This window comes from Anabas testudineus, chromosome 3, assembly GCF_900324465.2.
Source record: "Anabas testudineus chromosome 3, fAnaTes1.2, whole genome shotgun sequence".
NCBI classification, from domain to species: Eukaryota; Metazoa; Chordata; class Actinopteri; order Anabantiformes; family Anabantidae; genus Anabas; species Anabas testudineus.
Window position 1 is genome coordinate 19,834,211 of NC_046612.1, and position 23,084 is coordinate 19,857,294.

At 38.6% G+C, this 23,084-nt stretch overlaps 1 protein-coding gene across 1 annotated transcript; it reads right to left on the reverse strand.

Moving 5' to 3' along the window:
* Positions 1-1,001: 1,001 nt before the first annotated feature.
* On the reverse strand, positions 1,002-22,210 carry slc6a2 (solute carrier family 6 member 2). Its single transcript, XM_026378179.1, has 15 exons — positions 22,129-22,210; positions 21,248-21,706; positions 19,696-19,827; positions 18,260-18,494; positions 11,039-11,177; positions 10,565-10,699; positions 9,572-9,675; positions 8,315-8,439; positions 8,089-8,201; positions 6,875-7,003; positions 6,418-6,517; positions 5,774-5,874; positions 3,685-3,852; positions 2,995-3,066; positions 1,002-2,751 (listed from the first exon to the last, which is right to left on the reverse strand). The coding sequence occupies exons 2-15, from the start codon at positions 21,543-21,545 to the stop codon at positions 2,728-2,730; spliced, it is 1,875 nt and encodes a 624-aa protein (XP_026233964.1). The 5' UTR covers positions 21,546-21,706; positions 22,129-22,210; the 3' UTR covers positions 1,002-2,727.
* Between the last annotated feature and the right edge of the window lie 874 nt (positions 22,211-23,084).

Genomic DNA, 23,084 nt, shown 5'->3' on the forward strand with positions numbered 1-23,084 from the left:
TTTCTTACTGACTGCTGTGTTGCATTTTGCCCCTGACTTCTCCTTTTCTGTCCATGTGTCAGTGATTGCATTTATACATACTATATGCACTAAAGTAACCATGTTACTCAGAGAAACCAGGTGTCTCACGTGCATTCACCTAGGCTGGACCTGTCCACAATAAAGCTTTGAAAGTGGCACCAAGTACAATTTCTGATTTACTGGGGCAGCATTAGCTCAGGTGGTAGAGCAGTCACCTACGAACCTCAGGTTGAGTGGTTCAATTTCTGGTTCCTCAACTTGCTGAGGAGTCCTTGGACAAGAAACCGAAACCCCACAGTAGCGTCGACATTTACTGTCTGGCAGCTGTCCAACCGCAATTTCCCCAATGGTATCAATAAAGTATTCATTAAAGCCAACTGTTGACATACCTCAGGGCTGATGAGTTAATAGGTCTGAGAGCTTGTAAAAGAATCTTCACACCTCCTAGCATGCCTACATTTTCCAAATGTGTCACAATGTCTTTATTTAGTATCAGTAGTAATGACTTGATGACATGATTTTCTTTAATAAAAAATAAAATAATACCTATCAGAGAAAAAAGACCTCAATTCTACTTAGACTGCTACGTACCACAGGCTTTTTAAGGTCGCTGTAGTCAAACCTCTACTCAAAAACCTATTCTAGACTCACAGGTTTTAGCCAATATCCAATCTGCCCTTTACCTTTATCTTTATAATTGCTTTGAAAAAATAGTTTCAAAGCAATTATGTGACGACCTGCGCAGGAATACCCTCTATGAAGAAGTCCAATTCGGATTTAGAGAACAGAGTACATCACAGTACAGACAAAGAAAAGATTTTTGACATTGTATGTCATGACAACGTTGTACTTTGTCTTTCTACTATAAACATCAAAGTAATGTCAGCAGCCAAAATGGATTAAAAACGTGTCTCTGAAAACTGATATCAAATAACGACAAGTGGCCTTCAAGTTTGTGTAGAAGAAATTCTTTATTATCATAGTGGGAATACTTCAGACTTCTTCATAGATATTTGTCACTTACGTTCAACAGGACACAGGTATTGTACACTGTATTTTTGTAAACATAGTCCAGGAAAGCCAGGGTGTATTTGTCCACATTCATATGTGACTAAATAACCCACGGTATAATGAAGAACACTTTTTTTTTTTTGAACAACTTTATCTTTATACATCAAACACCATGATATGATTGTGGACAGTTACGTTTAAAATACTTTACATTCACGTTTTGTTATAAACAATTTGGTTAGATATAACAAAAGAATATATTTTATATATATTTAATCTTATATATTACACATATATTTGAGTTTTGTTTTGTTTTTTTTTTCTTTTTGGCTTTATTCCTTTCAGTTAGGGTGTTTTTTTCTTTTGGTGATTTAAGATTAAAATTTAACTTCAACTCCATTCCAATAAATTAAAATAAAGAAAGACAGAAAGAAAGAAAAACAAAAGATAACTAGAAAACTTATAAAATGACACATTGGTATTCTGTAGTGATGAAAAAAGGAACATCACAAATCCGAAAATATGAATTGTCGTGATTGCACCTAATATAAGAGTTAAAATACAGTGCAATGAAAGAGTCATTTGAAAGTTGTTACTCCTTCATGTACTGTACACTAACAGCATTAGTGTGTCTGCAACAAAATCTCAATACTCGCTCACACACACACACACACACACACACACATACAGACACACACACACAGATATTCCCTTGAAGCACTGAACCGACAAAATTTGGAAAGTAAGTCACACGCACAACAATAATAGAAAACTGTAACACTTAGACCATCTGTGTTGCAGATTTCCCCCTTCACCTTACGTTAGCAGCCAAGCACTGACCAGGTTCAGCCTTAGTCTTTCTGATTTAAAGCCTGGTTATGAGTCTGGCCTTTCAAAGCTTAAAAGGTGAACAAAGCCTGTGTCTTTTTTTTTGTTTAAATCTCTGGAGTGCTGCATGCATTATGTCATTTTCTGTAACACAATGTGACACAAACACATTATATCAGGCCTGTTTTATTGTTACACAGGATCTTAACCTTGATGCACTGTTAACCTCCAGCTCTTTGACTTAAATATCAGAGGACTGGGTCAAAAGAGCTCACCATCCACAAACTGTGGTTTTATTTAGTGGGTTCCTGAGTCAACACAGTTTATTTTATGTCTTCCTGTACGGATTATAAGAAACAAAATAAGTGTCTCGCTTGATAAGGCACTGACACATATGGCCACTCAACTAGGGAGTGGCAACAGGAGACAGTAAGAAAAGGAATTAATAATCACTGGCCTATGAAGAAGTTTGATCCCATGTATGTTCATACACGGGGACATAGAATGGTTTTGGTATTTATTTTAGTTTTTATCCCTTCCAGGACATAACAGTCTCATCACAAACTATAGAAAATCATAACAAAAGTTATGTCCATGGGCATATACCAATCAAGTTTCCATGTGTCGTGCCCCTCCTTTATGAGCCGAAGCTCTACAATAGTTTCAAAATATTTATACTCATGACTCTGAAATCAAAGTGCTCGCAGCAACTGTTGACAACAAAGGCCTTGGGTGGTAAATGCACAGGTGAGGGGGGGCCGCTGAGGTTGGATCCTGTGGCTCCCCGTGTCTGTCCGACCACTGTGGCGCACAGGAACTCCAAGCACTAGATGTGAGGATGGATTAGGGGATTCCGGGTATTTGACATCAGATGGCCAACCAATGTCTGAGCTGGAAAACAACAGTAAAAAAAGAGCCTGTTTGTGACTTAATGTCAAACATATACTATTTAATTCCATTTAACTACTGTGCTTGATGCAGCTTTTAATGCCTACACTGCATGAAGTGCAGGCTTCATTGCTACAATGTGATTTAGAGTCTTTGGTTTTATTCTTGCTGTGAAGCCCTCCACCCAGTGAGAATTAATTTCAGCCTTGTAGCCAAGTTAACACTGATAAGAAAAAGAGCCCTTACTTTGAATTGCCGTACATTTCCATCAGCCACCATATGATGTTCATGTTCTGGAGTGATCCCATAGGCTAGCCTCTGCAAGTGCAAGTGAATGCAACATGTCATTCACAACAGTTCTCATACAGTATGTGTATTATCTTCAAGGCATGTCAAGGTATACCAAACACCCTGATCCTGATATCCTGTGAACTGAGAGGAATCTTCAACCCTAAGTTTCCCAGTGGGAAATGCTAAAGAGATGTGGGAATTGTCAAAGTTGAGTGAAACTGACACTGGTGGACTGCGGGAGAGAAAAGCTCTCTGGTGTTTTGATGATTGCAATCTTAAACTCTCAATGCTGTGAGGTGATCATGTCATGCTCAAGTGTTGAAGGGTTCTCACAGGATCAGTAAGTAGCTGAAATCCGAGTATTTTCAAGTTTACCTTTAGGGAAAAGTTACAGTTGTGCTGATTACATTAGGCTACATGTAAAGATCATGTATAGCATGGTAAAGGTACAGTGTGTGACATACTTCTTTTACCATGTGCAGGTGCAAACTGGTCTCACAAAGTGCTTGTGCTTGTATTTATTATCATCATTCCAACCTGTCTGATAATCATCTTGAAAATCAGTTAAGTCAGTGATTATTCCTAAAGCAAGAAGATTGCTCTTGGAAAGCAGATTAGATTTACATTGCTTTTTTTAATACTGACCTCTTTGAATGTTCCTGGTACGCTGAGTAGTTTATATATGGCATAGGAGGGCACGAACAGCATGGAAGACATAGCCACACCCCAGCCAACTAGGTTGGACCAGTATGGGAAGGTGTAGTCATCATACTTTAGTCCTGATGATGTCACAGTACTGGCTATAACCACAAACTACAGAAGAGAAAAGAACAAATAGAGAAAGAGAGACATTAGGAGTGTTACATCCATCATTGAAAGACAGAGATAGCACACGTGAAATATGCAAACATTGAGAAAAGAGCAGAACAGACACAGGTCATGAACTGAAACATTTTTAGAACAGACATCCTTTATAAAGGGTCCCTCTGCAGATTTTTTTGTTTGCTTGTTCTTGAAACTGAATTGAGTTGGGCATCTCTGTATGCTGCAATAAATTACATTCCCTCTCTGTAACCTGATTCACTCATTGTGGACTAAATTGATGACTGTACTACAGTATGTGCGGTTTGTTATATTTGCAGTTATATATCATGACGAGGTTAGTACACTCCTTTTCTGTGACTAACAAAGGCCATGGCACTCTATGGATCCTATTTTGCTGACACCTGGCACAGTTTAAACAAATTCTCCAAGAGAAGGTGCTTTGGGCTTGTCCAACAATATTTCTGCAATTTTCGTAACCAGGCATTGGCAGTGCAGAGCACATCCAGGTGCAACCAGGCGCGATGTGGAGGACAAACAGAATACATTTCTTATTGGCAGGACTGCTTTATGAGCAGGTGGGGTCGAGGCAGGAGTCATTATTGACCAATCACACAAGGTCCTTGTCTCCTCCTCTGCATATGTGAAACCAACTATTTATGTCTTTGAAGTACAAAAATAATATTAATACAAAATATTAGTCCCTAGTTAATAGAGCATCATTATTATTATTATTATTATTATTATTATTATTATTATTATTATTATTATTATTATTATTATTATTATTATTATTATTATTATTATTATTATTATTATTATTATTATTATTATTATTATTATTAATGGGTTGTGTTATTGTGAAGCTAAAAATACAACAGTGACCTGGTTAAATTGGGTGTAAAATCCACACTTGTCAGTCTCTCCGGGAATTTACGATGTTCAACCAATCCCCATTAATTCTGTGTGACCTTTGTTATTTTATCCATTCATCACAACATTTTACAGTTTTTAAAAGTTTTACACTTCCAATGAATACATTTTAGAGGCACTGTGCAGTGTATGCTTCCAGCACATGTAATCAAAGTCCCTCCCTGTGTTCCTGACAGAGTCACAGTGACCCTGACTTTGGACCTACGACAGTCAAAATCTAGTCAGTTCATCCTTGAATCCAATAATAAATGAATAAATTAATTTCCATTTATTCAGCATTTTGCATTTGGCAATTCAATTTAAAAATGCATGTCAAAAATGCATTTTTTCAACTGACAATTCATTATAAAGCGTGCCAATTTAATCCTCAATTTCTTTGATTAGATGTTTGAATTAAAAGTTACATCAGTAGTATTTCATATTGCCATGGAGTTCTGGTCTGTTTATTCAAACGTGACAGTGAAACAGCACCTCCAGCTGAATGCATTTTCAATAACTTGTCCAGTAAACCCGTGAGGGTCAGCCTATCCTCCTGAACTCAACTTTCCTCTGAATGCGAGCCAGAAGCAATGAATCACTGTGATGCCGTGTCATTGTTGATGTTTTGTTTTTGTTAGTTTGTTTTGTTTCCTGTGTACATTCTAAATTAATACATTACTTTTTTATATTTTAAATATTTTTGGTTCAATTGGGTGTAGAAATCCACACTTTTTGCGATGATGGACTTGACTTTTTTATATTTTAGCTATTGATTCTGATATAGATTTGACACCACACTGTGTCACTTTAAAATGTCTATTTATTCATTTAATTTGGAAAAAATTATACCTTCAGATAGCTTGAAAGTGTGAGTGATTGACAGATATTGCAATGTTTTAATGTTTAAACTAATTAAACTGCTAATTTATCTCCTGACATATTATTGCTGTCCAGGAAAAGCAGCCCTAAATGTAACAGTTCAATGCTGTTTTTCTCTCACCAGCAGAAACACTGGGCTGACAAATTTCCAGCACAGCCTCCAATAGAGTCCTGGCTTAAAGCCCATCATTCGTTGAATATCTTCACTGAAGCGGTCCACACCTGTAGAGAGCACGGAAAGTTACACCGCAAAGGTTACTCTGGAAAGTGAGGTTATGCACCTTCAACAGTCAGTCAGTGTAAACTATAGCAAGCTCGCTGTGCCAAGTATGCAGTCTCACTAGACAGTAGGAGGATACACAACACATGATTGGCTGCAGCCTCATAATCCACTGATTATTTTGTTTCCTGGTCTGACCACAAATGACCTTGAGCTCGCATAACACATCATGCGCCTTTAACTTATTTTTTTCATTAACTCATTATGCTATCATCAATCTTGCTTTATATATATTTGTATTGCTCTGCTTGTACAGTTTGCCTGCAATAGTATCCCACTTGAGCTCCTTCAGGTTTCTTCATTTTCTTTTCTATAATGTCACCGTCTCTTTTGTGGGGTTTGCTATTTCTTCCAGCATGTAATCTTATAATATGTCACTTGTTATATTTCCTTCCTTGGGTCTTTTACTTAAACCCTGTGCCGCATGCAGTATGTGAAGGTACAAAGAAGAAGATGATTTAATACCAAACTGCGGAATTTCTTACCATAAAACCATGACACTCCAATGGCCTCGATCAACACACCAAATAGGATTGAAGTACCAGCTGCATACTTATCTAACAACGTGAGCACATAGATCCCACCCTACAAAGAGGGAAAATAAAGCAAAAAATGAGCATCAGTCTGGTGTACAATTCTTCACCTGTGATGATAAATGGAAGCTTGTGTGCTGTCAGTCAGTAGTGCTCAGTAAACTGCATATACTGCACTTGGAGGGGAATCGTATGGTCCAAGTGAAGATGTGATGAGTTTCTATTCTATAAAAACTTCCACATGACACTTCTAGACATTGGTTACATTTTCTTTGTATAATATTTGGACATGTAGAGCAAAATCTTTTAAAATAATGATTTAAAGCAGAATAGTAACAACAAAAACATTTTACGTTTTACATGGAAAGTGCAGCTTTAACACACATTTTACTCTAACACTTATACTGACATTAGTGACGCAGAGCAACGCCACCAGGAATGTCCCAAAGGCTGTGATAAACGTGAAGAGCTTCCTGTTTCTCTTAAGGACCTTAAAGTCATCCGTCAGACCTGTGATGACTGCTTCCATGCCACCCATCTGGTGGACACAAACCGAGAGAGAGAGAGAGATGTGATACTCCTGTTAGATTATTTTAGAGCTTCAACAAAAGCCGGCTATGCTGATACACACTGTACTATATACTTAACTGATACTGTTTGTGTACTCTCCTATAAATAACAATAATAATAATAATAATACTCAGCAATTACACTGACATGTGGATATGTATAAATATGTGAATTGACTGAACATTAAATCTTAAGATGTATAAATCCATATACCATAGTCATATCCAGGTAAACCTACATTAAATACTATTATTGTACAACTGCAATATCATGCACATTTTTTATTGGTGCTAAAAAGGCAAATGTGATCCTACTTCAAGAATACAATACAATAAATACACATTCCTGGGATATCACAGAATGCAATACATGGTTTTCATCCAATCTAGGTAATAAATCATTTAAAAGAATGATTTAATATTTCTGCGTCATAAGTATAATTTAATAGTACTTAGTTCTGACTTAGCTTTAACATCATTTGGAACCTGAGCTGTAATAACTGTAAAGGCTGCTACTGGGGGGGGATTTCTACCAAGACAACTTGATCCGTGATAAATGTCATGTCATAAAACACTAACTCACAGTTAACTCATGGTAATATACCATCATTCAAAGAAAAACTTGTGTTTTACGAGGGGAAAGCCTGCTCGGTTTTCTCTGAGAGGAACTTGCACATTAACAATACGATGAGCATTGCTTTATAAGAAATATGATGTTTGATGGGAAATGTTGTACAGGAATACCGCTACTGTAGAGATCCTAATGTACACTGTCTGCTATTTTATGTGCATGCACAGTAAATGTAGCACTGCTTTTCTGACAGCTGGGACAAATACATGTTGAAGGGCCTTACCTAAACACACGTTATTCACATCTGGACACGTATAGAAGTCGATGCACTGCAGTATGTCTGCCTGCAGTATGCCCTTTATTTTAAAAACTATGTACAAGATTGAGTCTCCATCAATTAAATGATGCTAAAAGAATTCCTATATCTGTTCATAAGGATATGAACTCTTCCATAGAGCATTCCTCATGGTTGTTGGAACTCACCGAGCTGTCTATTCCCAGGGTCAGCAACATGATGAAGAACACAATAGCCCAAAACGTTGAGCCAGGCAGTGTAGAGATTGCCTCAGGATAGATTATGAACACCAACCCTGCCCCTGTATGTACACACACAGAAACACGGTCACACAGAAACTATAATATATAAACTCATAAAGATTATAAAATATGCAAAGTGCAATTAGCATGCATGACCAAACGAAAAAAGTACCCTCCGTTGCCACATCTTCTATCTTCACGCCTTGTTTGTAAGCCATGTATCCAAGCACGGAAAAGATGGCAAACCCTGAGAAGAAACTGGTGATGCAGTTCACAGTGCTGGTCAAGATAGCATCCCTTCAGAAAGAAAACACAGAAGCAAACAAAACAGTTACAAAGAAAACAGCATTCTTTTGTATGTTTATTTCCTATTTCTCAAATCCTCAACTGCCCAATATTGATGCTCGATATTACCAATTTTTTACACTTGTGTTTTCAGTTCTAGCTTTAACCTAATATTTAAACAGGGCAAATTATATCATTATTTATTTTATTATTATTAAGAGACATATTACATAGTATATTAGTATCATTCTTTTGACTTTGTGTTACTAACATTGTTGAACTACTACGAAAACCACCAACAGTTGATAACAATAATCAATGTGAGGAGCTCCTGTAGAAGCTAAAGTCATTGTATAGTAAGTATTTTACGTCTTTAGTAAAGTGTTTCAAGTTTTCCACAGGTTGCCTGAGATCTGTGAGCTCTTTCAGGATCTTTTCAGGCACAGTATAAAGGGGACATACTCATGTGAGCACACTGATTGCACCCTTTTAGAGATTTCCTCCATTTGTGTAGGTATTCAAACAACAGTGTGTTCAGTGCTTGTTTTTCTAACATCACCAGTTCTTCCGGACTGCTGCCCTTTACCTACTGTACTCGGGAGTTGTTCATTTGCCAGTAAGGGCATAATGCAGATACCACCTGCCAGCATTCCGTACACATCTCTAAACAGGACACGAAAGCGGAGGAGGACCAGAGGCCCTGTAAGGGGTTGAAGAAGCTTGTGAAATGAGAGAACAGAATAGGATGTGTGCTTTAATGCTTGATTCCACAACCTGACTTTGCTGCGTAGTGTCTGATGACACTTTTTTTTAATATTCCAACTATTGGTGATTATTTGCTTTCACAAAATGATGAACTTGTAAGGACATTATTTTTGAGTTAGTAATGCAGGGCTGAAATCATTTCAGTATGAACAGCTGTAGAGGTTTTGTGTTGTTCCGGCAACATATGTTTTGTCTCCCGCCTTTACAACCATAATACGTCAAACTGCTGTTGTATCAACAGTACGTGCCTTCAACAGCACCGGTGCAACCCAATAATGTAGAAAAGGATTAGACAATCTCATGCCTGCTTTTTATGAGGAAGTCCGTCACTATGACAAACCTTTCTGATCCAACTGGAAAAGGCCGCGTAACTACTCACCTGTAGCAGTTGTTGTCAAATTTGTTATAACTGGAAAATGCAATGAGAACACCAAATCCTGCTCCGAGTGAGTAGAATATCTGGGTGGCAGCATCAATCCACACCTATGGCAAAAACAACAGAAAAACTATTCTTTTAAATACCTAAAAAATATAAAACTAAATATTCCAGGTTAAAATACCACACAGATTACATGACTTTAGAGGCTACGTCTAGCTGATCCTTGAAGAACTCAAAGCACTATTCCCAGGAAATACTACGCAGACTGCTATGACCACTGCTTCTGTGCATCATGCAGGACTTGTTAGAGGCTGTGACGAGTAGACTGGTGAAAGTTGAAGAAAACATACATGCAGTCAAATACAGTGGGGTCCTTGAATAGAACCTGCTCAGAATGCATACAACCTGCGACTGGTGTTCACAACGTTCACCTTTCAGCATGAGAATGGTGAGGAGTATTTGTGAAATTGCAAACTGCCCCTTGAGTGGCCGAGTCTTAAAGACTACTAGACTTAGGAAGGCCTAAGCCCTTTCTCCAGAGCTTAAGAAAGACACAGTCTGCAAATGTAAAAGTCTCAGACAAGTCCTTAAGAAGAGTCAGACCTTCAGGAGCCTCAGAAGAGGCAAGTGGACTTGTGCAAACATTGAATGTGTCTGAATACGTAAACTTTACTCTGAAGTGATCTCTGAAGTTATTCTGCAAAACCTGATCTTTTTTAAAGCCGGACGACCATACATTAGTTTAGCTAGTAGAAAACTACATCTTAAGACATGAACTGAAGAAAATGCCACTCACATATAAATGGACAGAACACAAAATCACTGTTCATCAAATAATAAGCTACATGTAACTGAAGGTCTGGCCAGCAGTGAACTGGGACATCATATTAATCCATTACTAACAATTATTTCATTTTTTCTTCTCCAATTGAAACCCTTTAAAAGATAATAACATTGATGCATGGGTTGTGACCAATGCGCAGTGTCCCTAACCTCTAGGTTGTGGAGCCGCTTGAAATCAATGTGGAGATAGGCCTTGATGCCGTCCATGGACCCTGGTAAAGTTATGCCTCGGATCAGCAACACAAAAAGGACCACATAGGGCATAGTGGCTGTGATGTACACCACCTGAACAAGCAGGTAAGAGGGAAAAAAACACATTTGTTATATGGAGGGGAGATTATGTGCTGCACCATAGACCATGTGAAAATACCATATGCACAATACAGTGTATAGTGGGTATGATATCTTAAATGTAGTAGTTGCTACAGTTTGTTGCTAGAATACATAACTAAAGTATAGCAGATAGAAAATATTTACATTATATTTGTTAATAATCTCAGATCACATCAGATCACATTTTATGATAAATTCATGCAGAAAACTACGAAATTCCAAAAGGTTCACATACTTTTTCTTTCCACTACATAAATGTAAACGTAGTAGAGCATTCTGTACGGCCTGTACCTTCCCTGAGGACTTGACACCTTTCCACAGGCTGAAGTAGAGGATGAAGACCACCACAACCAGACATAAGCTCAGCTCCCAGCGAGGAAGGCCTAGGTCATGGATACCATTGCTCTCATGGAGATGCAGTACACCCCGTCTACAGACAGACACATGAAATAGAAAAGATACTGTCATAATCTAGATATGATTCTTTAACTTTAAAACACCTCTCACTCTTATTTTCACTGACATTATTATTCCAGAAATCCCACTATTGTGTTTTACACTGTATTGTTATCACATAGAATTATGCCTCATATTTCACATTATTTTGAAAAACACTGATATTAAAAATAGCTGAGATATGCCTCATCAAAGTGCTGTAACTACTTACAAGCCACGTGGCATAAAAATGCAACTCAGCAGATATATATACGTGTATGCAGGACAGGGGTTCTCTTGGGAAATCCATTACGACACTGCACCTTCAACCAGGTGTTGTAATAACTCAGTCTTTGTTATTGTTTGGTCATTATCAGTCATTTCCTTAGCTCTAAACATAAAACAAGTGTTTATTATGACATAATGAGACAAGGGGATACAAATAGTGTCTGTTCCTTCCCTAGATAAATATTGTTTCCAGCTGTGAGTTTGTATGTCGAGTAGTAGGAAGGAGGCACACGGCTGTGATACACAGTGGCTTCAGAAAGTATTCAGACCCATTCATGTTTTCCTCACTTACATCGTTGCAATTCTTAATGGTTAAAATGTCCTTTTGTTCATCAAAATGCAGTCAGTACCCAGAAATTGGTTAAGTCTCTAACAAACTCAACACACCTTTTCACATTAGATTATATGGGAACATCTGTGAACTGCCAGATGTCTTGGCACAGATGTTGTACGGGTTTCAAATATTGGCTGTAGCTGCAGTCACTAAAGGACAGTCAGAGACAAAGTTCATTCTCATTCTCAAAGTTAAATCATCTCACTGTCCAAGACCCTTCTTGCGAGTTATTTGGTTTGGCCTGACATCTGATTCTTAGAAGAGTCCCGGTGATTCCAGACTTCTTCAATTTCACAGTTACTGAGGCTGAACTGTACTTCAGGGAGCACTCAAAGCTTTAGAGAGGGCTTTTTGTTGTTGCTGATGTATACCTGGCTGCAAATGAATGATGGTTGACTACAGAGATTTCCTTGAACTTTGAACTTTATTTTAGTCCTGCTGTGTGAACTGTATGACACACATGCAGAGATGTGTGCCTTTCTAGAGTGCGTCTGTTTTTAGACACATCTTAATGACAATCAAAGTGATTTTAAGACCTTTCTGTCTATCACTGCTTACATATACAGAATAAGGCTATTTCAAGACAGCAAAGACTATGTGATGTTTTCAATTGTTAGATGTCTCGCCAGAGTCGACGCACTCTAGCGGGTTGTAATTTATTTAGAAATCAATATCCTGCAGTCAAACATTTAAAAACATGTTTGTTCCCTTCACATTTACCTTAAGGCTTTCCTCAAGAAAAAATTCACTTTAGTCAGCATGTGATGTCTTGATAAACAGCAGAACTGGATTTGGATCTGTTACTCAGGTTGCTTACACAACAGTTTGAAACAAAAAAAAAAAAAAAAGAAGAAACACACACACTAAAGTACATCCAGACATATAATCCAAAGGGGTTTGAGGGATCTGCGAAACTCTTCAGCATTTACTTATCTTAGGCTGATAAGAAATTGAAAGCTACAAGGCCTTTGGGGAGACAGATAGTGACATGGAAAAAAAAATCTGTTTATTTTGGGGAAAGAAATTTAAAGTTTGGAGGCCTGGGCACAGTGTTGTATTGCCCCAAGGCCTCCATGTTCATCAGATAGCATTGATAGTGCACTGCCAGTAAAAGCTCCCTAGAACTTCACTTCAGCTCCCTTTGGCCCATTTACTCTAAACACATTTATTCTTATCATCACTCACCCTGCTGGTTTTGTCATTATTTGGGTTCTGTATACATGATGCTGGCACTCTATTGCACGCAGGCCGGTCTTTATGTTGATTTCAGAATGAGAAACAGGGCATGCAGAAAATAAATAAATAAAAAGAAATATCAAAACACACAGCTAAGGTGTTCCATTCAATTTCAACCTGATTTAGTTCATTTATCCCAAATGATTCTGAGCTAGATATTTGAAATGTGTCTACTTAAACACAAATACGTTAAATTGTGTGTGTGAAGTTGAAGCACAAGTGTCTGTGTAGGTAGATCTTTTTGTTTAAATGAGGACAGAGTCTAGTTATCCTTGACAAGATGAGGCAGTCAGGTGTAGTTGCTTCAGGCTAGATCTAAAGAGAACAAGTGTCAGCAAATGTTAATGAAATCTATTTTATAATAGCGGTTTTCTATTTGAGTTTTAATGAGAACTCGCAATCAATATCTTATATAGAATTCTACTACATTAAGAATTTGGTCCCCAAAGTACAAGCCCTATGCAGCAACAGTGAATACACCTGTGACTTCTGCAACATAATCCAGTTTGGCAGCAGTTAGTCAGTAGTTAGGCTAAGTTATCACCAAGTTAACAAACTAACTTTTCCTCACTTTTCTCTTCCTCAGTTTTCTCAGTTTTAAACCTGGGTAATGTCTAATGCAACATGACTCCACACTTTGATGAATTACTTATAATTCATGAAATTATTACTAATAAAAAGAGACTTTGTTGAGATGGGAAAGGATACAAGAATGTTAGAGAACATCAGAAGCCACACAGCTGCAGCAGTGGTTAAGAGGTATAGTATAGGTATACTACCAATAACAGTAGAGGTCATCCTAAAAAAATTACACCATACAAAGTTTCCCTATTTACACCACTTTTCACCACTTTTACATCGTGTTGACAATCAGACTGTGTAAAGCACAATGTATGAAGTCAACCTCTACAGATGGAATTCAAAACTGCAGGATTTAACTTGCCAAAGTACATGAAAAGGAGCCTGATGAATATTTCCAGCACATTTTTTGGTGAAATTAAACTAAAATAAATTAGTTCAGACCAGATGGAGTCCAGTTTGGCACAGACCTGACCACACTGACAGCATAGTGAAACTTGGAGATGAGAGTGCGCTGATACAGGGAGCATGAGTGCAAAATGTAGGGCAGATGGTATTTGTTGATAAAACTAAAATTTGTATATTCAGATTCCCATGACTCCCAAAAGAAAGTGGCAAGTGACAAAACTACTCTGGCACTGATATCATCCATAAACAACTATTTTTTTGAAAAATAAACCTAAACATCCAAAAATAAGTTTTCCATTTGTGATTCATAAATATTCTCAAGTATATATATATGTATATATACTTGAGAATATATATATATATATATATATATAAAATTTTTTGGATAGCTGAGTTAAATTTCAACTGCCACACTGAGGCGTGATTACCGCCAGAGCTGGTGAATCAAGAAATCACGTAGATAGAAGTTGTCTGACAAATGTCGCAATCTAAACACATTCAAGAATAAGTGACAATTAAGTGCACAATGATGACTCATGCAGTAAGTCATTAAGGAACCCTCCATCTACACCATCTCGTGGTTATGCTGCTATAGATTTAGACTGCTGATATTTCATACACTGAGCTCCTCTCCTCTCTCTATCCATGTATATCCCACCATTGCATGACTACCAAGCTCACCACTGTATTGTCTGCTGCTTGTTGTTGCTGTAGCTTGTTGTTATTTTCTCTCTCCTCTTTTCCACTCACCCCAACTGGTCGCGGCAGATGGCCGCCCACTCTGAGCGTGGTTTAGCTGGAGGTGTCTTCCCTTAAAGGAAGTTTTTCCTCTCCACTGTTGCTGTTCAACTTAGATTGTTGGGTTTTCTATATAATTTATGAATGTATTGTTCATCTTCTGCCTTATGATGACTAATTATTTTTAGATGACCTTGAAAAAGGCCCCCTCTGGTGGTGGCTTTTATCTCTGCCACAATCTGCCTACTGGAAGCGGTATAAATAAACTGAAATTAATTTAATACAAAATAAACTACAAAGACTAGTGTATCAGTGTTGCCTTCATCTCCATCACATGTGAAAAGTCACAACTGTATATTCTCATCAAAATCAAGTGATAATTGTTTTTGTTTTGTTTTTTAAGCAGCGTTTTTAATACTTAGTAAGTTTATCGGGCATGGTTTTATACTTAGTATTGTTATACCAACAGTGGCTCTGGTAACTACATGTATGTCAAAGGTGTCAAGACATCTAATGACAAATACAGAGATAATTAAATATTATTTAATTATCTCTACAGTACAGTACAGCTCTCTCCTATTCTACCAACAGCTAAGCACATCAGCGCTGAAACACTACTAAACTGAAACAATAATCCCTTAGACAGCTTGTGTTACTGTTGAATTTTACACTCATGACAGCTGAAGAAAGTAGACTTCACTGGGTCTTGTTCATGTACAGTGGAAGAGTAGAAGAGGTGAAGCAAGAGCATTGTTGACTCAGTTGGCCTCACTCCCTCACGCTGTGCCTTGGCATTGCTTCTGTGCTCAAAGCTAGCTGAAATCAGGAGGATTTATTATCCCCTATGGAGCCGAACTTCATGCAAGATCTGTCTTGAAGTACCCTATTGTTGTCAGCCTGTCTAAGCACATTTACTGTTTTTTGTTCTATGACTTAAGTGTAATAGTCCACCTGGAATGTTTGGCCGTCTTTTTGACTTTATGGAGCACGTTGGAGGAACAGTGCATCACGTTTCCTGAAGGTCTGTAGCTTTCGTGTGAACACTGACCATCTCATGTTGAGTGAAAAGGTTTTCTTACTTCTAATATGTCATGTTTCAAAGATTGATGGAAGTTGGAAACACATCCACGGATACTGAGACAGCGCATCCGAGCAGAATGGAAGTGGAACTGCCACAAGCCTGATGACTGGCTGGGAGACATGCTGAATGTATTCTGTGCGTCACACTTAGCGTGTGTCCCTTGTATTGTCCAAGTCATTTCACAGACTTCCTTTGGGCTGCACAGTCAGACTTCACAGAAGCTGAGGAAGAACTGGCTGTCTTTGAAGTATAAACAGATGGAGCTTTTTTCATGTACTTCAAAGAGTGCGGTTGAACTTTTTATGTATACACCTTTTATAGTGCAAACAGTTACGGCCGAATGATTTTGAAGTTCTCTACTCATGTTTCAGTGACTGGTCCCTCGCTTCACGTGGATAGTGATTCCAAGGGGATGCATGCACTGTACTAGTAGTATGCAGGCACCATTCACAAAACAAGAAAGCATCACTTCCATGTGACGCTGTTGTTTGGACTATAATTAAGAATGACTTAGCCAAATGGTGGCAGTAATAACTGTCCAAATAAAACAGGCATTTACATGTAGTAGACAAATATAGTTTTATGAGGGCCGGCTACTAAAGCTTTGAACTTTCTGCAATCATGAAAATACTGTGAACAAACAGTAGCATGCCTCTATTTATCGTAACAGTAATTAAGATCCTATCCCATGTACCTCAATATCACAATACTGGGTCCTTATAAACTGTTCACACACTGAGGCACTGAGGCTGAGGCAAGTGTCACCTATGTGATTGGCTGTTGGTGATCCTTTAACAACAATATCTCACACACACACACACACACACAGCTGCACTGACAATATTAGTTTGTTTAATTTACAAAATGAACAGCACATACCCCCTCATGAGCTGTTAGTTGGTGATGTTACAGCTTCAGACTCGTTCTCAACAACAAATCTACTGTGACCATCCGCGGAAAAATTGGTTTATACAGTATATGTGTACATGTACATGTTTGCAAAAGGTGTATTTATGTTCACTTTGACCACTATTAGCAACAACCAGGGGGAATTTATGGAACAATTTCCCCCCGCTGCTTGTTTTTCAAGCAACCTGGAGACAAACATGAACCGTGTCATTAGCCCTATTTAGCAAAGTGAGACATCTGGATGACAGCAGGCGAAGCACCGAGTGACTACGGGAAGCCGGGGACCAATGTAGCTGTTTGAGTCCTAAAACCACAAATTGCAAACATACTGTGCTACTGAATCTACAAAGTGTAAATTCACTTCTAAATCATCTCCGTTTACAACTTGTGAAGGAAAGAGCCAGGTCAAAACAGCATAGCTAGATGTGACTGTTTATTTTGGCACCTGTTTATGACTTTAATCAAATTGTAGTGCTCTGATTTTTGTTGGTTTAAAGTCACGTTGTGTCAACAAAAAAACAAATATATTGTTGTCTGGTTTTCATCTATTATTGCCTTCTCTCAATCCCATCCTGTGTTTTTGATATTTATATAATGTTAATATATCATATTAATCTATCTAATGCAGGATTAGAAGAAAAGATCGTTGGATGACATCAATACAGTGATATTTATTAACACTAGCTAGAGCACAGAACTAGTGAATGTTAGATTATCTTACGTTTTCGTGTTTACGTGTATTAGTAGTCTCAGCTGTTTTTTTCTATCTTATCTCAGCTGATCAGTTTAGTTCATGACTCTGTTTCTTCCGTGAAGTCACGTCAGGTGACAGAGATAGAACATTACCAAGTGCCTGATTCTTATTAATGACAGAGCCACATGTCGGGCAACTAACTCTACTTTTGAGTCATAGATGTTTTGTGCGGTGGACGAAACTGTTTTACTAATTAGGACATACAGTTTGTGATTTCACAGATTGTGCAGCTTGTTGATTGAGACTTGTTTAGACGATCTCGTCATATGTCTGCTTTTTGCATTATCATTTAGAAAAATATTTTATCTACAACGCAGCTGGAACCACTTTCAAGTGAACCAAATGGGACTGAAATTGACCTTAAATCCCACTGTTTCTTCGAAGGGTAATTTAGCTTAGTGCCCCTCAGATAAATTTTGGAGGAAATGTTTACATGTACGTACCTTTGGCCCAATTTCTTACCCTGGGTAAGAGCTTTTTAGTGAAATGTAAGAAATAGAAGGATCTCCATATTGTAATAAGATCAGCTTAAAGTTCTGTTACGCTGTTAAGATTTACTGCCTGGCCTGATGGCCTAGAGTCTGATGATGTCATCTTGGGATATACCCGAGTACATTTATGAAACATATTAATCACTGCAGTAATTAACCAGAGGTAGGCTCTATGTGCTAAATGAAATTTTTTTCGGTCAGGCAGTGTAGACTCTAAATCATCTGTTGATCTACACAGGATTAGCTCATGATCACTTACTCATAGTATTCTGCTGCTGGTGTGGTCTTGTACTTGGTGTACGATCCATTGATGGGGATGGATTTGTTGATGCGTTTGGGGTCAGTGCAGTTCAGGCTGTTCCAGCTGTTGCCACAATTGAGCCATGGCAGCTCACTTGTCATGGAGGAGAACAGGTAGTGGAGTGACCAGGCAATGATGACATTGTAGTAGAAGCCCACATACAGGGCGATGAGGATCACAGTGTAGCCCACACCTGGTAAACACAGGGTTATAAGTTATTCACACTGTACTAGACGTATTAATGAGTTTCGAAATATTTGTACCAATTCACATTGCATCCCAAAACTGGGCGCATTTACCTTAATCCAACCGAGAACTGGTTGGATTATCCACAAATTGTGTATAGTAGGTACACTTTCAAGGACATAACTTTATAATATTAGTCACATTTACTACCGCCATCTCTGAGAATATGTCCCACTTAAAATTGTGAGATATATCTTTGATGTAAAGTCCCCTTTAGCTAAGTTTGTAAGTGTCATATTTGCTTCATATCTGCTTATGCAACTCGCAACAGCACCATGTCTTTTCACCGTGAGGTACACATATCACTCCCTCAGCAGTGTGGTGGAGGGTCCATGCAGATAAACACCACTTAACCAACCTCTCAAAATTCACACTCGCATCCACTGGGCGTTAATGCATACTTTTTTTTTTTTTTTAAACTAGTCTGGGATGGGTTGTTTTGCCTCCACTGGAATGTGATGTCCTTACATGAAAACAGAGAAGTCCATAAAACCCATCACCCACTCATTCTAGGCAGGAAAATAACAAACCCTCCTCGGCACTGAAGCCAATGAAAGCAAGGTTTGGAGCTGATTTAATAGAGAACACGAAGGTGCTTATCTGACAGCATCAAATAATAATCCGTTGAATAACAGACTGCAGAGTAAGAAATCATATTGTATATACAGTCACACTTGTAGAGATTCATGATGCTAGACATTTTTTTCTCTCTGATCTGCCCAAGAAGCAAAAGTTAGAGAGAACACAAATATTAATTGTTTTATTAATACTCTAGTAGCTATAATTAACTCAATGCAAGCTTAATCTTAAAGTTTACACATCCTTCTATGTCTGTCAGGTTTTTTTTGCGCAAAGCTTTTCAAGAGCGGAGAGATAAAAGAAATACAGAGAAGGAGGCGATGTGACTGAGATTAGTTACAAGTGACACTTATGAACCTTTCAGGGGGAAAGGGCAAGAACAAAGGAATCGAATAAAAGGGCAAGACACTGAAGAGAAGCAAAATAGAGCATGACTGAGCAGCATTTAGCACAGATTAAGAGGTTAGAGAAAGGCTGAAGTAAACAGACATGCTGGTTCATACAGTTGTGCAGTAGTGAATATTTGTGTGTGTGTGTGTGTGTGTGTGTGTGTGTGTGTTACATGTCACCTTTAAAGATAGGGCATATTTTCCAAACCGTGGCGGCCCCCTCCCTGTTGTACTGGCCCAAGGCAAGTTCCATGTAGAACAATGGCATACCCGCAATGGCCAAGAAAAGAATGTAGGGGATCAAAAAGGCACCTGGAAACAAAGAGATCGATGCAGTTGACGTGTTCCATTTTAAGCATTTTTCAATCATTCATTAGGATGAATCCAGTGTTTATCAGTATAAAAAAATCTGTAGGAGAATGCAGTAGGTGCTCAATATGAAAATAAGTGCTAGAACAAAAGACCTAAAAAAAGAAAAGAAAAAACGGGTGTTGATGGGTCTGACATTCTTGGAAAAACAACACACCATAACATATAAGCAGCAGGGCTCACAGCTATTTTCGTGCTGCGCCCCGTCCACCAACAAGAAAAGTGACCTCTCATAATTGAATTGTTATTGACACTTCCCATCACAAATGACACATTATCTACAGTAATGAATACGTTTTGCTGAGGGCCAGTATGATTGACAGGGCAGTGGTGGAGCTGACCCTTTGGGGCCACTGAGCACAACATGTTGATTTTTGCCACGTGAGTGGACACGCAGGCAAACAGGACAGAGCACACCTTCCAGTGAGCACTCTGTTGTCAGGAGTTGTTAAAGGTAAAACAGCGCTGTGTGTAAAGCAGTCCTTTGTTGATTCAAACACACACACACACACACACACACACACACATATACACGCTGTACTTTTATTTCTCTCGACAGTCCAGTCGGGCAATCTGTCAGTGTTTTCAGACTTAGTGAGTACCACTGAGCTCAGACACACATTCTTAAAATTTAAATTGCTCCAAACCTCAGCAATATATTTAAATCATATTTAAAACAGTGGCTTAAAGTTAGGAAAAGGTGAGAATTCTTTTATCTTGTCAGCTACATTTGAAGTCATCACTGAGAGACTTCAATTGTAGCTTAATGGTAAAGTAACTTAGGTAAAGCAGATTTTCCCTGCTTTTAAAATGATTAGTGGAACAGATAAACACATAAGGTTTTGTTAGTGACTCTACTCCACACGTCCACTTGCTTATTACAGTAGGCTACACCTTTCCTACAGCTTTAATAGTATAATAGTCAACGAACTATAAAGACTAGTCAGGACACCTGATCCAATGTTTGATTAAAGAGCAATTTTTTACAATGTGTTTTCCACAGATTCCATTGAATTTAGATACTGATACTTCTCAGTCTCACATCAGATCAGATGCTGGTGTTGAACACAGTGCCTCTTCCCAAATGCATGCTATGACGAAAGGAGAAAGCCTATTTCCTTCGCCATGTAAACCCAACGCTCTCCCCTATTCATCCACCTGAAACTATTAAAAAGTCAATTGAACCACATCAAAGAAGCTCGAAATCGCATCTATCTTTTCCTGTGGGGCCTGTTGTAACTTTCTGTGAAGCTACTCGACCCATTTTTAGTACCTGGACCTGGCGGCGCGCCACGGGCTGAGTTACTGCTTTAAAGTATTCGTGTAAACGCATCACTTGATCGTAAATACATCTTTTACTCACCTCCTCCGTTTTTGTAGCACAGGTAAGGAAATCTCCAAACATTGGCCAGGTCCACCGCGAAGCCAATGACTGACAGAAGAAAGTCTATTTTCTTGCCCCAAGTTTCTCGGTCGTCTTCGGAGGTGGATCCGGGAGGACCTGTGCGGTGGCCAGGGGTGGGAATGATGGAAGAACTGGTGTACTGGACGCCATTCTGGTCCTTCACCAGTATCAGTTCTACCTCTTTTTTCTCCACATTGCACTGTTTCAGCGGGGCCACCGATGAGAGCTTGTGTTCCGGCATAACCTGGATATTCATCTTCTCTGCGGTGCGTACGAAGCCCACGCTTACGGCCCCCTGCGGGTTCTGGCGGAGCTGATGGTCGGTACGCTTGGATAAGGACGGCAATCCCAAAGACAAAAAACGAATAAGCCAGCGTTCTCCCCCGAAACTACAGCACACAACTCAGCGTACATGGGCTGGAGAGGAGGGAGAGAAACAAAGAGTTTGGCGAGGTTTGGTGATTGTGCGCAAAGTTTCAATATAATTACGCACAATGATAAATAGAGTGTTGGACAGCTAGGGGAGAATAGATTCGATTATTCCTCCTTTAAGCAGACAGACACAGTGTCTGTGTCACATTAATACCTGCACAGCATTGAGATAAAACATTTCATCTGTAGTATCTGATGCGCAGCAATAGCAGGTGTCAAGTGAAAGACACTTCAGAGCGAATTCCTCTCTACGTCACCGCGCGCTCTGAGCGCGTTTTGCAACTTAATCAAACAATTAACTAAAACATTACTCATAAGGACAACGAGAAAGATAAATTGCTATTTAAATATGTCACGATTGACTAAAGCAATTTAAAGCTCTGCAACTGAAAGGCTTCCCTCCGTACTTAGCAAAGTTAGGGACACCTCTCCATGACCCGATGCTGCTGTTGTCCAGATGCATCTGAGGGAAGACTGCCCATTTTGAAGGAACTATAAGACTCGCCTTCTCCAGCTGAGACGATATAAAATGCGAGCTTTTAAATCGGTTTCCTCTCTCTCCTCCACGTGATATTTTATAATTGAACACTTTCTCTCCAGTTTGATGTCGACTTCACATGAATGCTTTTTGTCTGAGCTCGAGTTCCCATAAACTTGTGCATCTGCGTCTGACTTAAACACACACTGGGTTCAGGACTTATCTGAGAAGAGCGGTACATGATGTTATATAGATAAATACTTTGATCAGGAGACAGACTATATAAATGATGGGCGTGTTTTTTGAATTATGATTTCAAGTATTTGTTTCTTTTCCTTGTGAAGGGCAGGTTGATAGACAGACCATGCCTTTGCGTCTCCAGTAGGTGTTTGGATTTCGGTTTTTACACCAGACATAAGACCACTTTACCTTCAGCCTCACATTAATGCTTTAATGTCGCACAACAAAACTTTTTTTAATCATTTCATTTGGACTTTATCTGTTTCTTCTCTGTACTAAACAGATTGAATTACAGTTTTCTAAGAAGCAGTAAAAGCATTGTGTCCCATGTGTAATTCAATTCTACAGCAGCTTTTGCCAGGGGCAATGATTTCTATTAGATATGGTTGATCAGTTCATCCCATTAAAGTCAATGAATGTCCCCTTTGCTATCCACTGCTTGTTTTTATAAAACCCTAATAGGACTGGTTTTGGGCGTTTTGTTTGTGAAGATTGAATAACTGCAGTGATGGTAAAACAAAGGACCAGGTAACAAGTAAGGATAATGTATTTTCTCCTGAATTAGTTCTTTGTTTTCAATTATCTAAGTAAACACACATGTTTTGTGTGTTGTGTGAATGCAGTGATAGTGTCCTGTATGATGGG